The sequence below is a fragment of the Apteryx mantelli genome, chromosome 5 (assembly GCF_036417845.1).
Source record: "Apteryx mantelli isolate bAptMan1 chromosome 5, bAptMan1.hap1, whole genome shotgun sequence".
Lineage (NCBI taxonomy): Eukaryota > Metazoa > Chordata > Aves > Apterygiformes > Apterygidae > Apteryx > Apteryx mantelli.
In genome coordinates, this window is record NC_089982.1 from 67,879,168 (window position 1) to 67,897,079 (window position 17,912).

General features: G+C 38.4%; 1 protein-coding gene across 1 annotated transcript in view; it reads left to right on the top strand.

The window, feature by feature from the left end:
* Nucleotides 1–16,004, top strand: part of PPARGC1A (PPARG coactivator 1 alpha) — a 390,462-nt gene extending 374,458 nt beyond the window's left edge. The window contains exons 8-13 of the mRNA XM_067297171.1: nt 1,359–2,271; nt 2,838–2,942; nt 3,079–3,199; nt 12,414–12,535; nt 12,887–13,038; nt 15,901–16,004. Of these exons, the coding sequence (XP_067153272.1) occupies nt 1,359–2,271; nt 2,838–2,942; nt 3,079–3,199; nt 12,414–12,535; nt 12,887–13,038; nt 15,901–16,004 (1,517 nt within the window). The remainder of the gene's footprint in view (nt 1–1,358; nt 2,272–2,837; nt 2,943–3,078; nt 3,200–12,413; nt 12,536–12,886; nt 13,039–15,900) is intronic.
* Nucleotides 16,005–17,912: the final 1,908 nt, after the last annotated feature.

Sequence of the window (17,912 nt, forward strand, 5' to 3'; positions counted from 1 at the left end):
TGGGACTCCCGGTCTCCATTTATGTTCCTTAGGGAGCACTGTGCATTGATGGACTCTTTTTCTTCTTTACAGCAAGACACTATAAAACATGTTCCATTTGCATTGATCTGCTGAGTTCCACTGTATGGTTAAAAATACAAAATAAAACTCTGTAGCCATATTTGAAATACACACTTCCTGAAAGTGCGTCTGCATCCTTTTTTCATTCTCACTAGCTAAGTCATGGAAAGCTCATTGCTTGGGCTAGAAAAGGAAACCTGGTCTAGCATTGGTCTCTGGAATGCTTAAGGATGGACTAGATAAACTAGAAGAACTCCCTTATCTCTGTTCCTAATTCAGGAAAATACTTACGTATTTGTTTATTTTTAAGCCTACATAGACATTCTTTTATAAAGTCTTAATAACAACTTTTATGAATTCGATAGATAACTTTGAGAGTTATTTTCTTCCCTTAGAAAAAAACGGGGAAGATGCTTCTTTGGTTCCCAGGTTTTACTAGAATGGGCTGTAGTCCTTCATGCAATTTCATCTTACAATAGTGGTGTAATCTGATATAGTTATGTGAAAAATCCTGGTAGTTACTGGTATCTTTAGTCTTTAGTTATCTGTTTCATTTCTATCATCAAGTGAATTTCAGTCTCCCTACTTCATGACTCTCGCTAATATTTAGTTCTAAATGTTCATTACAGTTGCAGTAGTCCTATTGTTTGCTTGGGTTTCAGTTGCAGAACCCCATTTCAGGCAAAATGTATTAGTTATGCTTACAATAATGTATTATCCATACATTAGCAATGGTTTACCAAGTTAATGAACTGTGGAGACAAAGAGTCATTGCAGTCAAGTTGTACAGTTGCTGTACTACTTTGCATTTAAGTTCTGTGTACTACAGAGGTTTCTTTGGTAACCTCATTTGTTTTTCTCAGACTTGCTTTTATTCAGGGTTTTGTCTGCTAATTTCTTTAGGTTTGTGACAGTCCAGTCTTTTGACTTTTGATTTTTATATAAAAATCCTTTTGATTTTTATCAAAAAAGTCTTTTGATCTTTATCTTTTGGTTTTTTTTCTATATCAAAAAGTACAGAGGAAGGAGGTGGATGTCATGAAGGAAGGGGAGGGGCAGAAAAAATGTTGAAGATTAAAGGCAATGCTTTAGTATTGGTGCCATCGTTGTTATCTGAACTTTGGTATCTCAAACCCTAAATACTCTTATTCCTAGTAATAGTATTGTTAAGTTAAAGTGTCATAGAATGGGTTCATGCTACTTTTATCTATTTTAAAGAAGCATGTATAGTTTCTTAATAAACATTATTTCTGTGCTTAAAAATGTTCTTTTCCTCCTTTTTTTTCCCCACCCCTTAGGCCTAACTCCACCGACGACCCCTCCTCATAAAGCCAACCAAGATAATCCTTTTAGGACTTCACCTAAGCCGAAGTCATCATGCAAGACTGTTATACTACCTTCAAAAAAGCCCCGCTATAGTGAGTCTTCCGGTTCTCAAGGAAATAACCCAACCAAGAAGGGTCCAGAACAATCTGAGCTGTATGCACAGCTTAGCAAGACTACAGTACTGTCCAGTGGACATGAGGAGAGAAAGACAAAACGGCCCAGTTTGCGGCTGTTTGGTGACCATGACTACTGTCAATCTGTGAATTCAAAATCGGAAATACACATTAAAATATCCCAGGAACTTCAGGACTCCAAACAACTAGAATTTAAGGATTCTTCACCTGGGTGGCAGTGTCAGATTTGTTCTTCTTTAGAACAAGACCAGTATTTCAAGAAAGAGACTTTACAGACAAGTAAGCAGGGTTCCCACTGTAGTAACAGAAAACAGCTCCAAGACCAGGAAATTCGGGCTGAACTGAATAAGCATTTTGGTCACCCCAGCCAAGCTGTTTTTGATGAAGAGGCAGATAAGACCAGTGAACTAAGGGACAATGATTATAGTGATGAACAATTCTCCAAACTACCTATGTTTATAAATTCAGGACTAGCAATGGATGGTCTCTTTGATGATAGCGAAGATGAAAATGATAAACTATGCTACCCTTGGGATGGGACACAAGCCTATTCATTATTTGATATATCGCCTTCTTGCTCTTCTTTTAACTCTCCATGCAGAGATTCAGTGTCTCCACCCAAATCCTTATTTTCTCAAAGATCCCAAAGGATACGCTCTAGATCAAGGTCCTTTCCTCAACGCAGGTCTTGTTCCCGTTCTCCATATTCCCAATCGAGATCAAGATCGCCCTGTAGTAGATCCTCTTCAAGGTACAGTACAGCAAATTCATGTCATCATCATAATTAATAAGAAGGAAAATCGTAAAAAGCATAAAGCAACTTAAAGCAAAGAAATAAAAAACAAGAAGTAATTTAATACAGCTCAACTCCTTATATTGCCCCTGAGCTGATTAACTCTGCAGGTTACAGGATTGCTACACAAACGCTTGTTTGCCATTTTCCTTCAAATTTGCCAAGTTTACACTTTCTGAGTGGAGCCAGTGAGAAGAGAGGCAGAGCAGTGGGTGAGAAACTTGCAGAGCTAACCTTTTCCACAATCTGCAAGCTGCCCTGTGCCAATCTAGCTGCAGCCCCTATCAGATGAAGTTGACAGTGGCTGACTCTGTGCTCTGCGTCAGCCTCAATAAGGAACATTTCAGAAGGGTAAAAAAAATTACTTGAGGCCCCTTAAATGAGCAGGAGATCGCAAACTGTCACTAGCAAGTCTCACTGGTAGCTTAGAAGAAATTGTAAGTTCAGGTAAGAGGTAGCTCGGGAGAAAATGGTGTCAATAGATTCAAAGCGAATGACAGAGGTAAATGTGTTTCTTCCTACAGATCTTGTTACTATTATGAGTCCAGCCACTGTAGACACCGAGCATACAGAAGTTCTCCCTTACATGCGAGATCGCGATCCAGATCACCGTATAGTCATAGACCCAGGTAGTACATTTTGTGTGCATTTGGCTTGCTTTTCAGTTGATTCTCAAGAGATGGTGAAGCATTCTAGAAGTTATATTATTAATTTTATATTAACAAATGCAGGTGCTTGATTTAATGACTAAGTTATGTTTCCTAGATATGACAGCTATGAGGAATATCAGCATGAAAGGCTGAAGAGGGAAGAATACCGCAAAGAGTATGAAAAACGGGAATCTGAAAGGGCCAAACAAAGGGAGAGACAGAGGCAGAAAGCAATTGTAAGCACTGTGAAGATAACTTTCATTTTGAAATAGATTTCTGTTTCTTTATGTAGATAACCAAAGCTAAAACTGAGACTTCCTTTTCTTTCTTCTTTATAGTAGAACACACAAAATACAAAAATCTGCTCACATGTATTTCTTAGTATATCTAATTTTAGGCAAATATGTGTCTTTATAACAATTTGCATTTTGATTGTGCAATACTAATATTTTCAGGTTCTGCAAATTGCAACTCTCCAAGTTCATCACAGACAGCAAATACCAAGGACTTATTAGAAAATTGTTCAATCTCAGACAATAGAGAATTAAAAGTGGTCCTGTCTACCTACTTCTTATACAGGTCTATCGGTGAACCTGCATTTTATACTACATATCACCTATGAGACTGCCAGTAAACAGTGTCTAGTTTCCAAATTTCTGTTTCTTTAGTAAGCAATAGTAGAAGCCAGTCAGCTTATGTAAGTAGTCATCATACTTTTGTGGTAGCTGTAATTGTCCCTACAGAGGGTGCAAATAACAGAATTCATAGCTGGGACCCAAAGGATAGATATGAATTTAATTCTGTTTTTTTCTGTCTATAGCTTGGTTAATTTTTAAGTGAGTTTTAGTAAAACAGTCTGCAGACATGATGTGGTTTAAAAATGTGACTTAACACAGGTTCTTTTGTAATGAATATGGATTATTTATTTATTTTGGGCATCAACGTTCTGTGTGAAACAACCCAAACACACAAGGCAAAGGAAATGCCCCTGTGGGAATCATTAAACTCTCTTGCATGTTGCAGCAGTAGAACAGAGGAATGACTATTAGAGGGACAGATGGCTTTTGCCTTTTCTTAGTTCCCTGTTGGGAACTGCACGATGGTTTTGATAAATTGGTAGCTGCTGTAAGTCTGGGCTCACCTTGTAGTTGTCAAGCCTTTTTGGTGGCTTGTTGTAACATCTTCTGTTTAGTTTTCTGTGTTCCCGTTCTTTCCATTCTGTGCTGCTCTGACCATCCTCTTGCTCTGCATTAACTTGTGCAGACTATGATGCTTCATCTTCGTTTCCAGATTTTCCCTTAGTGCTTTATCCAAAGCTTACCAAAATGAATGGGTCTCTTCCCAACACCTTTAGTGGACTTTGTAGTAAAAGGTTATATGTCACACTCTTTGCAGCATTTCTCCTAATGCTTAAGCCTCCAGAGTTGAGAGTACATAGAGATTGACAGAGACTGGTGTAGTCTAGTGGCAACAGTAAATTCTGGAAAAGAATAGACAAATTTAGATTCTGATTTTTGTCTCTCTTACTGTTGTCTTTAGTGACCTTGGTCAAATCATTTCACTTTTCTCTGCTTCAGGTGTGCTATCTACAAAATATGGATGAAACGTATATTTTGTAAAGCATGAGATTTAGGGCTATAACGTGCTGTATTGTGCTAATCTGAAACCCAGTGAAGGCAATGGAATGATTTTGCTTGACTATATATGCCTATATTTAAGTCACTGTTGCTGTTAATTTTAAAATATCTGGCTTCCATCTACTCAGCACTGAACACTAACTTTCAGTAATTGTAACTTATGATTTTTCTTAGATCTAATACAAATTAGAGACTCAAGTAGACCTCTGCCATGAGCGTATCTCACTACTTCTCAATTACTGTACCATACTTGTGTAAATCAACCTGAATCCTACTGAGAAGGTAGAAAATTTGATTTAGTTTAAATCAAAAAAATATTTGGAAATGAGCTGATCAAGAGAGGAGGAAAGAGGAACGAAAAGAAAATTGGAAAGATCTAGATACACTGAAATGTAACTTCCTCCATGTTAAGAATTTTAGACTATTCAAAACCAAGGCTGAATTTATTTTCTCTTGTAAGGTGAGCACTGGCAGGTAAATAAACTTCATTAACGAAGTTTATATTTATTGAATTATTATTATTATGGAATTTGTATTTATTTATTAATAATAAATAAATCAGAAGTAAAATGATCTAGTGGGATGGCAAATCATATCTTCATAAAATATCTATAAATGGAACATAGCAAAAGCTTAAAATCTAGGTACCTGTATATAAGCTGCATGAGATGTAGATGAAATCCTGTTAGCTCCTTTCTCCAAAGTTTATCAGCACTGTTACTTTAAAAATTGGAATTCAATTGTACCAGGTAATTCGCTAGGCAAATAAGTGGCCTTGGGGGACAGCAGAGAAAGGGAAGCCCTGAACCCCTGAAGTCGATGATAAAATGTGTATTAATTTCACTAAGGCACTGCTATTTTAGTCTAACTTTCTCTGTTCTCTTTCTTATTCCTTTTGGCTTATGGAGCTCTTTTGCAGCATTCTTTGCCTACTTGAGGAACTCAACTCACTACTCAGCCCCAAGAATCTCTTCTTCCCTCTCTTTCCTTGAACTCTTTTTACTGCTCTATAAATTTAGGTTTCTTTGCTTTCTGCATTGGGGACTTCTTTCCTTTCTCGCTAGCCTTATTCTCATCCTACAAGAATTGATTCATGAGTAACATACCTCCAAATACTGTTAAAAGAATGGCTTAGAAATTGAGTAAAACTAGTGGCTTGAGTGCTACATAGAACAGGTGGCTTTTCTTCATGAGAAGCACCATGCTAGGATCTCAGGAGTTAGTTGTAGAAAGGATGCATAGGGGAAAAGGAACAGAAATTGTGACTGAACTAACACCATCAGGTGTTGTTGGATCAACATCAACATCTAGAACTAGTCTGGATGTAACGACAGCAGTGTGACACCTAGAAAAAAGAAGTGGGAGAAAATTTCGCATACTTCAATCTGTCAAAACCATACGTGTAGCAATGCTCCCTGATTGTGAGGTGGCTTGTATTTTGGCAGATGTGAAGGCATATTGACCAAAAAGGCTTGTTTTAGAAGTCTGTGTTCATGCTATGTGACAATGGCATGTTTAAATGGCTACCTGTTCAGTCTTGCACGCAACACATTTGCTGCAGTAACTTTAGGTCAGCTAAAGGCCTGGGCTAGCATTTTCCAGCATGGATTTCTGAATTCATATCTAGACTTACAGCTGTGTAAAGGTGAAGCTTAACTTCAATAGGTATTGTAATATTCTTCTCTTCTTTCTCTTCTTTCTTCTCCCCCCCCCAAGCTGATGGAGATTCAGTGCCTTTTCTGTGGATTGGGGTCTCAATTTTGAGCAGTCACACTTCAAAAATATGGGCTGAGTCCACAAGTCATTTTCCAATTAGATAGTACGAAAAATAATTTCATCATTCATTCGTTTGTTTAATTTAATGCTGCTGAATGTGATACCTTTGCTAACTGAACAAATTTTAGTATAGCTTAGTTTGATCTTGACTTTAGATATTTCACTGGGTCCAAATTTCATTTTGGAATGGATCTTCACTGAATGTAATGCTGGTCTGCCTACCCAGCTACCCAGACTTAGCCAAGTCACTTAATAATGCTAACCAGGTCATAGTAGAGACGTTCATCATCAAACTTGAGGAAGAACTGCAGGAAGAGACAGTCTACTCAGGGCTTTGCAGAAACTGTCATCCAACCCACAACCCAGGCAGATCATAGTGATTTGCCAAGGAGACTGAGGACTGCTTGGTTCTTTTGATACACCTCAGGAAATTTGTGAGCTATGGAGGCTTTTCCTGCAGCAGATCATCAGACCGTGTGGCAAATACTTTCCAAGGGATGGGTTCAGAAATACAGTTAGCACATTTCGGTCCTGGAGTCTGACAACCAGGCAAAGAGGCTTGAGAGGAGTTAGCAGGTTAGCAGCAATTGTGGGAGAGGCACTGGAAGCAGTGAGTACTGTAGCCTGCCTGAAGAGCTGTGACAGCTCCACAGTGTACAGGCCTGCGAGCCCTGGGAGAAAGCTTTGCATCAACAGTAAGTGGTCAAGTGGTAGCAGAAAGACATTGGGTAAAGAGGGGGCTGGCCAGCGGATGGGTGGTAGTGTTCAGCAAGCCTGAGTCTAGCAGATCTACAAGTCTGGCGGGGCACACTCAGCACACTAGTGCTCCTGGAGCATTGAAGCCCTTAAATGTTTAAGCAGTTCTTGGTTCCCCATTAAAGGAAGCCCCTTCCAGGGCTGGAAGGTTAATCCATCCAATTAGCAGCCTAAAGTTTTTGAACCTGTGCTACTCTGCCGCTGTGGCTGCTACACTGACTTACTGTCACAGCCTCCGTGCAGCTTCATTTGCTGCTTGCTCAGGCTGTTGCCAGGAAGTATAACAAAATCCTCTTTTATACTGAAGAAGAAAATTACTATTAACATTATTACTTTTCATTTCTTAAGTGCTGACAGCCTACATGACACAAATATCAAGAGAGTCCCTGTCCCAGAGAGCATACAGGCATAAACAGATAAATGCACTGGGAGGCCACTACAGCGGAAGGAAACACACTGTTTCAAAGAAAATATATTGCTCTACCATAGGAAGGCAGGAGAAAGGTGGTTTTGTAAATGAGTGCTTGGCTTCTCTAAAGTCTAAAACCAGACTTAGCCTCTAATGGAGTAAATGCTTGCTGATGAAGGATCCAGTGTATGTTGTATATTTACTTTGGCTTTTTCTGTAGTTTCTCATTTTGCTGACCCTGATTCCAGGATTCCACCTTTGCTGTACTGGTTGCTGAGAAAAAGATTACCAAAATCTTGAGTTTTACTGGTCCATCACTGTTTTTCTAGCAGTCACCATGCAGTGTGTCTGAATTATTTCAGTCCTCAGTCTGCCACACAGGAACACTTGAAAATACTGTGGAATGTTTTTTCTCTCCTTTCCAGTCTTCATGAGCCTTCCTTTTTCCATTCATACTTGTCCAAAGGTCTTACATAGTCCAGAATTATTCTTTAATGCAGTATCTAAGGCAAGTTTTTTCTGTTATGTCAGAAGCTTATATTTTACTGGCTTTTCCAGTAATACATAGCATTTTTATTTTTTTTAATCTCTGCCCAACCATTCCCATTACATGTTCAAAATGATATTTTGCCTCTAGCTCTAAGGATAAATCTCTTTATTGCTTTGTACTGAAAGAGAAGGACAAGTCCTTTGGCATGGAAGGCAATGCAGGCATGGGGCTTGTACCTGGGCTGCCACCTCTGCTGGAGGAAACAGTGGAGCCTTTGACAAGCCCATGGGGTGACCGACAGACCTCAGCTTTAAAATGCTACTACCTGATTTCATCTCTCAGCTTCGCAGAGAGCATTATCTGGGTTTTGGAGAACTGAGTATGCACCACAAATGCACAGAAAAGAAGTGGCAAGGAAAACGGTGGGGAGAGCACCTCAGTTCCCACTGAGCCTGCTCAGCAGCACTCCACCGGGGCAAAGAAAACAACTGCTGGGTGAAGAAGCCTGGCACAAAAAAAAAACATTTGAAAACTAATACCTCTAATGATCTGCACTTTAGTTCATTGTGAAATTAAAGATGAAAAATGAGGAAGGGAAAATTAAAAAAGTTTTGGAGAAAGTGTATGCCAGACAAAAAGATTCTTAGCGTCAGTGAGTTTTGCAGCATGGGCAGTCCCTTTATTGACTCCTAGATTTGCAAGGTATATCCTGGTCTTGTTTTTCAAGTTTGTGCATGCTTTAGTATTTTAATTTGAGACTTAAAATACTCCTTTTCAGTCAGAGATTTCCTGCCACATGTGCCCATTCAGATGTCTTTAATGCAAGGTTAAAAGGGCTAAGATTGAGGGAAAAAAAGCTTTAGATAAACTGGAAGAAGACAGACATGTTGGGCCTGAGGGAGTTGGCAGGACAATTCTTTTTTTTTTTTTTTCTCTCCTTTATTTACCTGGAAAATGAATGAACCATACTCAACACTTACCATGCAAAATAAATCATCTGCACTTTTGGGAGGGAAGTATGAACACTGCTTTCTGGAGTTTCCTACAGGTTCCCTCTGCCTACATTAAATTGAAAACAAAAGCTTTTCCCTGCAGATCTCTAGGTTCCCAAGTCATATATCATCTCTTCTAACAAGTGCAGTAAAAAACATACTTAATATGCACATATGGACTTATGCAAGTAACTTACTATAAAATAAATCTTTAACATTTAGAGGTATGCTGTAATCTTGTTAAGCTTGTATCACTCCTATTTATTAACAGGCAGGTATAAAAGGGAGGTGACTCTATGAATGCAAATACATTTACTCATAATTGCTTTTAAATAAACCAAAGTTAGCCAAGACAAAGACAATACTGTATGAATCCTGGGTTCTTCAAAACCTTATACCATCATGGCAGTTTACTTAAAAAAAAGTAGTTGAAAGAACATCTCCTCATGCCTGCACACTGGAGGACATATGGTACATTTCAGCTTTAAATTTCAATTTCCTTAATTTTGCAGGTTTAACTTACTCCCCTAGTGATAGTTTAACAGGCTTTTTTTTTAATTGTTCAGTTTTGTTTTATTACAGTTGTCTTAAAGGGATATTAGAGATATAAAGGTTATTAGAGGGATAGAAGAAGGAAAAATTGCAGAGGCATGCACAGAGACTTATGGAAGAGTGTGCAATAGTTATTTCCAACACACTATAATATAACAGTCTCCATGTCAGTGAGTGAAACATTATGTTTTTTCAGTTGAGATGTATTATCTCAGCTAAAGTATATTAGACAGTCTGCTATGTTATGTTCTGCTCCATCTGGTCAGTCATTTAGGTTCAATAGCAAGTATCAATGGAATTGTTTCTTATCAAGTGTTTCAATGCGGTTAAATCCTTGATTTGGTAAAACAGTCTGAAAAAGTAATTACTGTGCATATGCAGATTTTCCTGTTTTTGAAGTTTATGGCACCCAACCATAATGAAAAGTAAGCAGAATTAGAGTGGGGAAAATGGAAGAAATGCAGATTTCTGTTGCTTACTGTCTGCAGTCTTTATTTCACAGAAGCCCTACCCAAAACCCTCTGTCAGGAGGGTCAGGGCTCTGGACTAGGGCACAGTGGAGGCAGAGCTAAAAATCAGCAGCTGTTTGGAGGCTAAGAAACAGCCCCTCCTCCATAAACTTATGGCTAACCGTGAGCACGTTCATCCTTTTAGCAGTGCTAGCTTCTTCAGACTAAGCTGATATTGCAGAGAACAAGGGCAGTTTTTAGCCCACACACCTTAGAGGGCGTGACATTTAAAAATGAGTGTCTGTCCTGGCAGGATGATAGAGGAGGACTAATTGAGTCACCTTGATTCCTTAAATATTCAATAGAGAAAATAGTTTAGATCATCTGAAGGAGGTGCTTACCTGATCCCACTGATTAAGCAGAGCATATACATACTTTGACAGAACAAATGGGACTTCATTGGGCTGATCACAGAGTTACACAGAACCCAGAGTGTTGCAGTGGTCCCTTTTTGTGCTGTGCCTCAGTGGTTAGGGCATTTGTTCAAGAAATGAATGTGTTGGAATCTTGGATTTCCATTTCTTGGGGCTTGGGGCTTTAATCCCAAATCGCTCATTTCTCAGTAGCTTAGATTAACTGGATCTGGTTCCTTGGAATTTATGGGGCCAGGAAAAGAATAATCAATAAAGAATTGACTCACTAATCTAGTGAGAAGGGGTTTCTATTGGGAAGCAGATATCTTAATTTTGTCTTCCTGCTCCAGGAATTGTTTTAATTTTGTATCGAATAGTCTCTGGAAGCAGAGTGCCACAGAGTGAACAGGGAGTTCAGACCCCATGGACGAAGAAGAGTTCTGATGGTCCCCTCTATCTCCAGTGATTGCTCTTACAAACAAAAAAGAGTCATCAGGATCATTTTTGTTTCCACATGTATTTTGATGTGAGCTCAATATTATTGTCTTAGGTCTTACTATTGTCTGTGGTCCACGAATGACGAGTGCCTTGTGCCTCTTTGGGGATTCATAGGAAACATATACTTCCTGCTGTATTGGAATTGTGACACTATAAACTACCTGTCTCTTCAGGCAAGGGTGTTTCTGAGCAGCAATGAGAGTCTATATATAGATCCCTAGAGCCTTTTGGATTGCACAGTTGAGGTGCCATTAGCCTTTAGGCACCTTCAGGTTAAGATAGTCATGAATTCTCCGCAGCCAGCATAGCTCCTTTGGAACTCAGCACCTAAATTCTACACAAGTCTCAGGTGCCAAATTTGATGGTCTAAACTGACATTGCTCCACTACCTGACAAATTTACACCAGCTGAGAATTTGGTGGTGGTTCAATTTATGGGATGAATGTGGGGGGGGGGGGTGAGCAAGGGGCCAGCAGTACCAGTTCCTCAAGCCTGAGGCAACATGAGACAAAGGAAGGCTGGGCACCCAATCCACATACAGCTAGTGCTTCTTCACCCCTGTTACCTTAAGAACAGGTATATGAAGATCTCTTTCTACCTTTTGCCTTGCTTTCAACTCACCTCTGTCCTCAGAAAAGTGTTAATCCAAAAATTCATAAAGTGACTCTTGCAGGGTCTCTTAGTCTTTCTGTTGTTCTGCTGGACGTTTTCACTCGGAAGAGTATGATATGACCACGACGTGTTGATTTTAAAAGTACCTTTGAAGTTTTGCTCTAAATGTTGAAATAACATGCAAATGATCCCCTAACACCAGTAAAATCAGGGAATTTAGGCAATTTTTTTCCCTAAGTAATCAAAAGTCTAATGGTAACATAAAGAAGTATTTTATTCTCTTCCCTTGCTCCTAAAAATATTTATTTCAATAAAAATTTTCTTCTGGGTCCACACAAGTTTTCCTCTATTTTGAGATATGGATCGTGATGGAACTGTGGATTGCAAGATGGCTCAACTGAGTCTGAGTTTATAATGTTATAATTCAGTTATACAATTGTGTTACTTTATACTACTCCACAACTAAAATTGGGTCCTGGTTTTGCTCAGTGTTGTATAGATTGCAAGAGAGAGTGAGTTGCTGGTTCTGAAGAGTTTACAAGTAGTCAAAAAGTTGGAAGAAAATACAAAGAGATATGAAGGGAATTGTCAGTGGATGTATAGCAGAAAAGTGACAGAGCAAGCAGTGGAGCCTTTCAGGACCACAATACCTGACAAATGTGTCATCATTTAAATACCTTAAATTTTTCCAGTAGACAACCATTTTTACTTTTTAGCAGGATTCAGTAAGTCCTTTCCGTATGTGACTTACTATAATTATGCATCCTCAGCATATCTGTGTGCGTATGTGTATGCCTATACGTATAGGTTCATCTGTATTACACGTTTGGTAAAAATATCCCTTCCCTGTTGCTCCTTCTCTATAGGAAGAACGTCGTGTGATTTATGTGGGCAAAATCAGACCTGACACAACCCGGACAGAACTGAGGGACCGGTTTGAAGTTTTTGGTGAAATTGAGGAGTGCACAGTAAATTTACGGGATGATGGGTAAGAACTTCTGAGATTACTTCTTGTTGGGAGCTGCCATATGTAAAAAATTATGGCAGTAAGATTACTGGTATGGGAGTTACCAATGTAAGTGCTGTGACAGATGACATGCTGAGTTCAAAACCTTATTTATTTTCTTTCATCCTTATTTATTAATCTTGCTAGTTGAGATTTCCTGTCCAAGAAATAAGTATTTAGCTGCATGACAGGACAATCATGCTGATAAATGGATGCAGTACTTCTGGCATTTCCACTGCTGGATCTCCTGCAAGTTCTTGCTTTCAGGAAAGGGTTACACTAATCTGCATTAACTCTTTAGTTTTTGTTCACATCTCTGTTTTTCAATTACAGAGACAGCTATGGTTTCATCACCTACCGTTATACTTGTGATGCCTTTGCTGCTCTTGAAAATGGATACACTTTGCGCAGGTCAAATGAACCTGACTTTGAGCTGTACTTTTGTGGACGCAAGCAATTTTGCAAGTCTAACTATGCAGACCTAGGTTGGTATTTTGCTCTGTGCGAATTAAAGTACACAATTGGAACCTTATAACTCAGGAGAAATTAGGATTTGCTTGGTTTTGTTTGTTTTGGGGAGGGAGTTGCTTATAGTATTTAAATGATAGGTGCTCTTTTTTTTAAAGAAAGTGGTTTTTACTTTCTGTGAGATGTTCAAAAGCCCAGTAATCTGAACTCTAATCTGAATTGACTTTTTTTCAGATATTTGTCTGTGAAAATTCTTTGAAAGCCCATTTTTATCATTATCAAAGTCAGTGTCCCGTATTCAAGAATACCTTGCCATGTTGAAATGATAGCACCATAGAAACTTACAGCATGCTTTACTATTTATTGTTATTTAATGACTGCTTGGTTCCAACACCTGATTTATTTTCATGAACCCCAAACAGAGAGCAAAGTAGGTGCCTCACAGAAAAAATTCACTTTGAGTCTTGACTGTAAATGTGTAGAACTTGCAAGAGGCATTTCTTAAATGTGATTTATAATTTCTCAGCTTTGAAAGCCAGAAGGGCTTGTGATGATCAACCAAATCTGACCCTTAGTCAGAGGCCACAGATCTCAGCTGGTGATTCCCACATCAAGCACAGGAATGTATGTATGAAAGCATCTCCTTTTCAGGGCCTTGCAGTCATGATGTGAGAGGCTCCTTCCAGTGGAGAGCTTAGCATGTCCCTTGGTGTTTGCACTTCCCCTGGCAGTCTCCAGTGTGCATACTGGCAATAACAACTGATCCAGGTCTTTCCTGTTTCTGGCTGAGGAGAAGTGTACAGTACTGTCCTACATTCTCGGTGAGGTTGCGATGCAGGCTGGCTGATGCAGAGCACACATACTCTTTGTCTGGTGCTTTCCCTTGCAAATATGTTTGGAGGTGTTCAAATTCTTACTGCAGGAATACTTATGATGTGTATGTACATAAAGAGACACTGCAGACTACTGAAATATCCTCTATAATAGTATAATAAATTATAAACTCACCTCTTATTTAATTATCTTTTAAAATGTAAAGTATTCATTATGTGTTAAACCTCTCCTGGTACCTGCATAAACCATCTAAAGGTATTGGGAGATAATGTTTTCTGAATAAAATAGCAAGGGACATTTTGCCATTGAATCTTTATTAATCAGATATTGTGTTACTTTTTTTTATAAATTAATGACCACAGTCATTAAAATCTCTGCATAACCCTGTAAGACAGTGCTAATGAAATCTTGTATGTGCTGCCCTTGGCTTTGTACAATGCAGGAAGTTAATATAAATATATTTTTTCTAACCAATTGATGTCTTTTCAGAATAAATGATAAAGATGATACACATTGTTCACAATGAATATGCTATAATTCATTTCAGTGGCTAAACAGATAATGTAAAGCTAAGAAAAGGCAATTGACTGCTGAAGAGACAGAGGATTGATGGTGAAAATATTAAAGGTAGCAAGGCATTTTTTTGAAATGTTGCCTGATAAAAACAGTAAAAACAGATTGAAGTCTTCAGTTGATTTGACTTATCTTTAGTAGTGGAAGCCAGGGGTGTCTCTGTATCTCAGAAAATCTGGGGTTTAAAATAAGTTGTCCAAAGGGAACCCTCTTGAACATTATTCATCACTGGGAGTATTCCCTGGAAGAGCTTTCTGTAGCGAGTGGGATTCCCAAAGTATCTCTGAGCAGAGTATTTTCAGTTTGTCGTGCTGACAGATTGAGCCTCTCTACTTCAGACTGCATTCTGTGTATTTTGCAGAGAATCTGATATAGCTACATAAGGAAATGGCAGGATGAACTTTAAAATTCATGAGCTAGTGCAAGGGCAGAGAGAATTAATCAGCCTTGGGTTGAGTACAGAAGAAAGAAAACACTTGAAAATGGTAGTCAGAACTTTAACACCTCTCCTGTGTGAGAGGATATTGTCTTAACAACTTGTAATGAACATTTAATTCACAGTGTGTCTTATAGTGGTAGATGAGGAGTTCTTCTTAATCTCGGAGCACCGTTTTCTTGCCATTTCTTGTGTTGGCACTTGCAGAAAGAAAGTGTGTCACAAGAACGAGGGAAAGTCAGCGTTAAGTAGGAATGACTCCAGAAGGAAATTCAGTGCTTGCAGCCATGTCAATAGTTGCTGTACTGCAACTATATGACCACAAATGCACAATTCTGCTGTAGGAACAGAACGATGTATATCTGAGCAACTATAAAATCTGGAGCAGATCTTATAGGTCACCCCTAAAACACACATTCCACAGGAACTGAACCATTATTGTTGCTATTACTTATCACATATGTTACAAGAAGCTTAGGATCCCACCTGAGATGGTTCATATGGCAGCATGGAGGCCCTGCCCTGAATTGCTCATACTCTAAACAGGTAAATTGAGAGAATAAGGGAAAAACAGAGATTCAGGGAGATGTAGTGACTTGCACAAGATTGCACAGTGGGTCAGCAAGAAATAGAAATGTGTCCTGTGTGCTGTCCAGCAGGCTACCCTGGCTTTCTTCAGGACCACCTGGTAAAGTATCTGTCAAGATTTCCTGGACTACAGAGAAACCTATAAGCCGTGCTCAGTCCTTGGAAAAGCCCTTTGAGCTTACCTGCTCTATATACATTCGGTTTATAACTCTTTCCTTGTGCTTATGGCAGGTACTGCTTTTGTTAAGTTCTGAGTCTTATCAGAAAGCTCTGTCCATACCTAAAACTTCTCTGATACCCATTCCTGGGCTTTTATCATCCCATAACCTGGAAACACAAGTGGATTAATTCTGTAGTGCTTTGTTGGTACTGTTGTACAAAGAAAGTAATAAAAGTACGAGCCAGCACCTCTTGGCTCCTTACTGAACTTGCATCTCTTTGGTTTCAGATTCAAACTCAGATGATTTTGATCCTGCTTCCACTAAAAGCAAGTATGACTCCATGGATTTTGATAGTTTACTTAGAGAGGCACAGCGGAGCCTGCGTAGGTAACGTGCATCACACCTGAGGAAAACGGAGGGATGGCGAATACCTCACGGACATCACGTCCTTCAATAACGGACGATTAAAAAGTCATATTTAGGAATTTCTCCTACTTTACACTCTCTGTTCAAAACCTTGGTTTACATGAACACAGCTGCTCGATGAGTGAAGAGGCAGAATGGATATCCAGTAAGCACACATGTGGCCATGGGTGTCAGCTTTGCTTTCCTGGGGTGATCGGTGGTGGGGATTTCTGTCGTTCATAGCAGGTTCGAGTGCAAACCACATGACATGGCAGCAGTTCCACAGAGATACACTTACAATGTAGAACTTCAAAATGTGTACATATCGCATTTTAACAAAAAACAAAAACAACAAAAAAAACACAAAAAAGCAAATTTGAGAACTACGGCTGCTGATACCTGGGAATCAGACACTGCTGGGTTTTTTTTCTTTTTAAAAGAAGCTTTTTCTCATGACACAGTGATCCTATGACAATCCAGGAGAAACCACAAGTCCTAGAAGCCTACAATCTGCTGTTTTTTGGTTTGGGGATTTTTCTTTTTTTTTCCCCCCCATTTTTTCCTGCAGAAGAGAAAATGAAAGGCTAAAGCTTCCCTTACATTTTGAAGTTTCATCTTTTAATTCTGACACCCATGTAAATGTCTACAATGTTGATCTTCCACAGCAAAATTTTCAAAGCCTTGTTAATGGTCAAATGTGCAGCTTGTTCAGCGATTTATTCTAATGAGCGGACGTGGTGTTACATTATTAATGAGAGTTGGATATAACTATCGGAGTGTGTGCACAGATAGTTTATTTGCTACATTCTCTAAAGTAGTTGAGTACTTACAAATGTTAAATAGAGTATTTTTATTTATGTACATACTATATGACAATGTTCTTTTTTGTTACAGCTATGCACTGTAAATGCAGCCTTCTTTTCAAAAACTGCTGAATTTTTCTTAATGAAGAATACTCAAATGTAATTATATAAGGTGAAACAATTATTGTACACTAACATATGTAGAAAGCTGAACTTATGCCTATATATATTTGATTGTAAAAAAAAAAAAAAAAAGAAAAGCGTGTGGGTGAGGGTGTGGGTGTGTATGTATGTGTGTGCGTGTTTCTGAGTGCAAAAATGCTTTACACACATTCATCCCTTCTTTGGTGAGCTTATATAAGAATTTTGTCAAGAATTATCCTAGCCCCAAAGGTATTAACCACTTCTGCAGTATTTTTCCACATTTTTCTCATTGCTTGGTTTTTTTTTGCAGTTTTATACACTGAATTTGTTAGGGGAATGAAATTTTCTCATCTAAATTTTTCTAGAAGATATCATAATTTTATGTAAAGTCTCTCAAATGGGTAATCATTAAGAAATGTTTTTATTTTATGTATCAACAGTAGTTTTGGAACTAGAGGTCAAAAATCTTTTTAAAATGCTATTTTGTTTTAATTTTTGTGATTTTAATTTGATAAAAATATGCTGAGGTACTAAGTACAGTATGATTTTTACAGTAATTCTGTGTCTAAACACTGTTCTTGAAGCCAGTAATATTTTCATTGGCAGAGTTTAATGATGGTATTTATATTTTTTACAGTTATGCATCCTGTATAAATACTGATCCTTCATTCCTTTGTTTACTAACGAGACATATTTATCAGTTACAATTATCCTATTTATTATAAATTATGAGATGACTAAAATAATAAAAAGGCCAGTGGAAATTTTATACCTAGGATACATGATGGTTGTCATTTTGGAGTAAGTGCTTCATTCGGAAATTCAGCTTTTGCAGAAGCGGTGGGGTTTTTTTTTTCTTTTTTACTATGCACTAGCATGGCCTCAGATGTGCCCATGACATTGTTGCTGATGATATTGCTTCTGCTAAATTAAGTAGAAACTTCTGG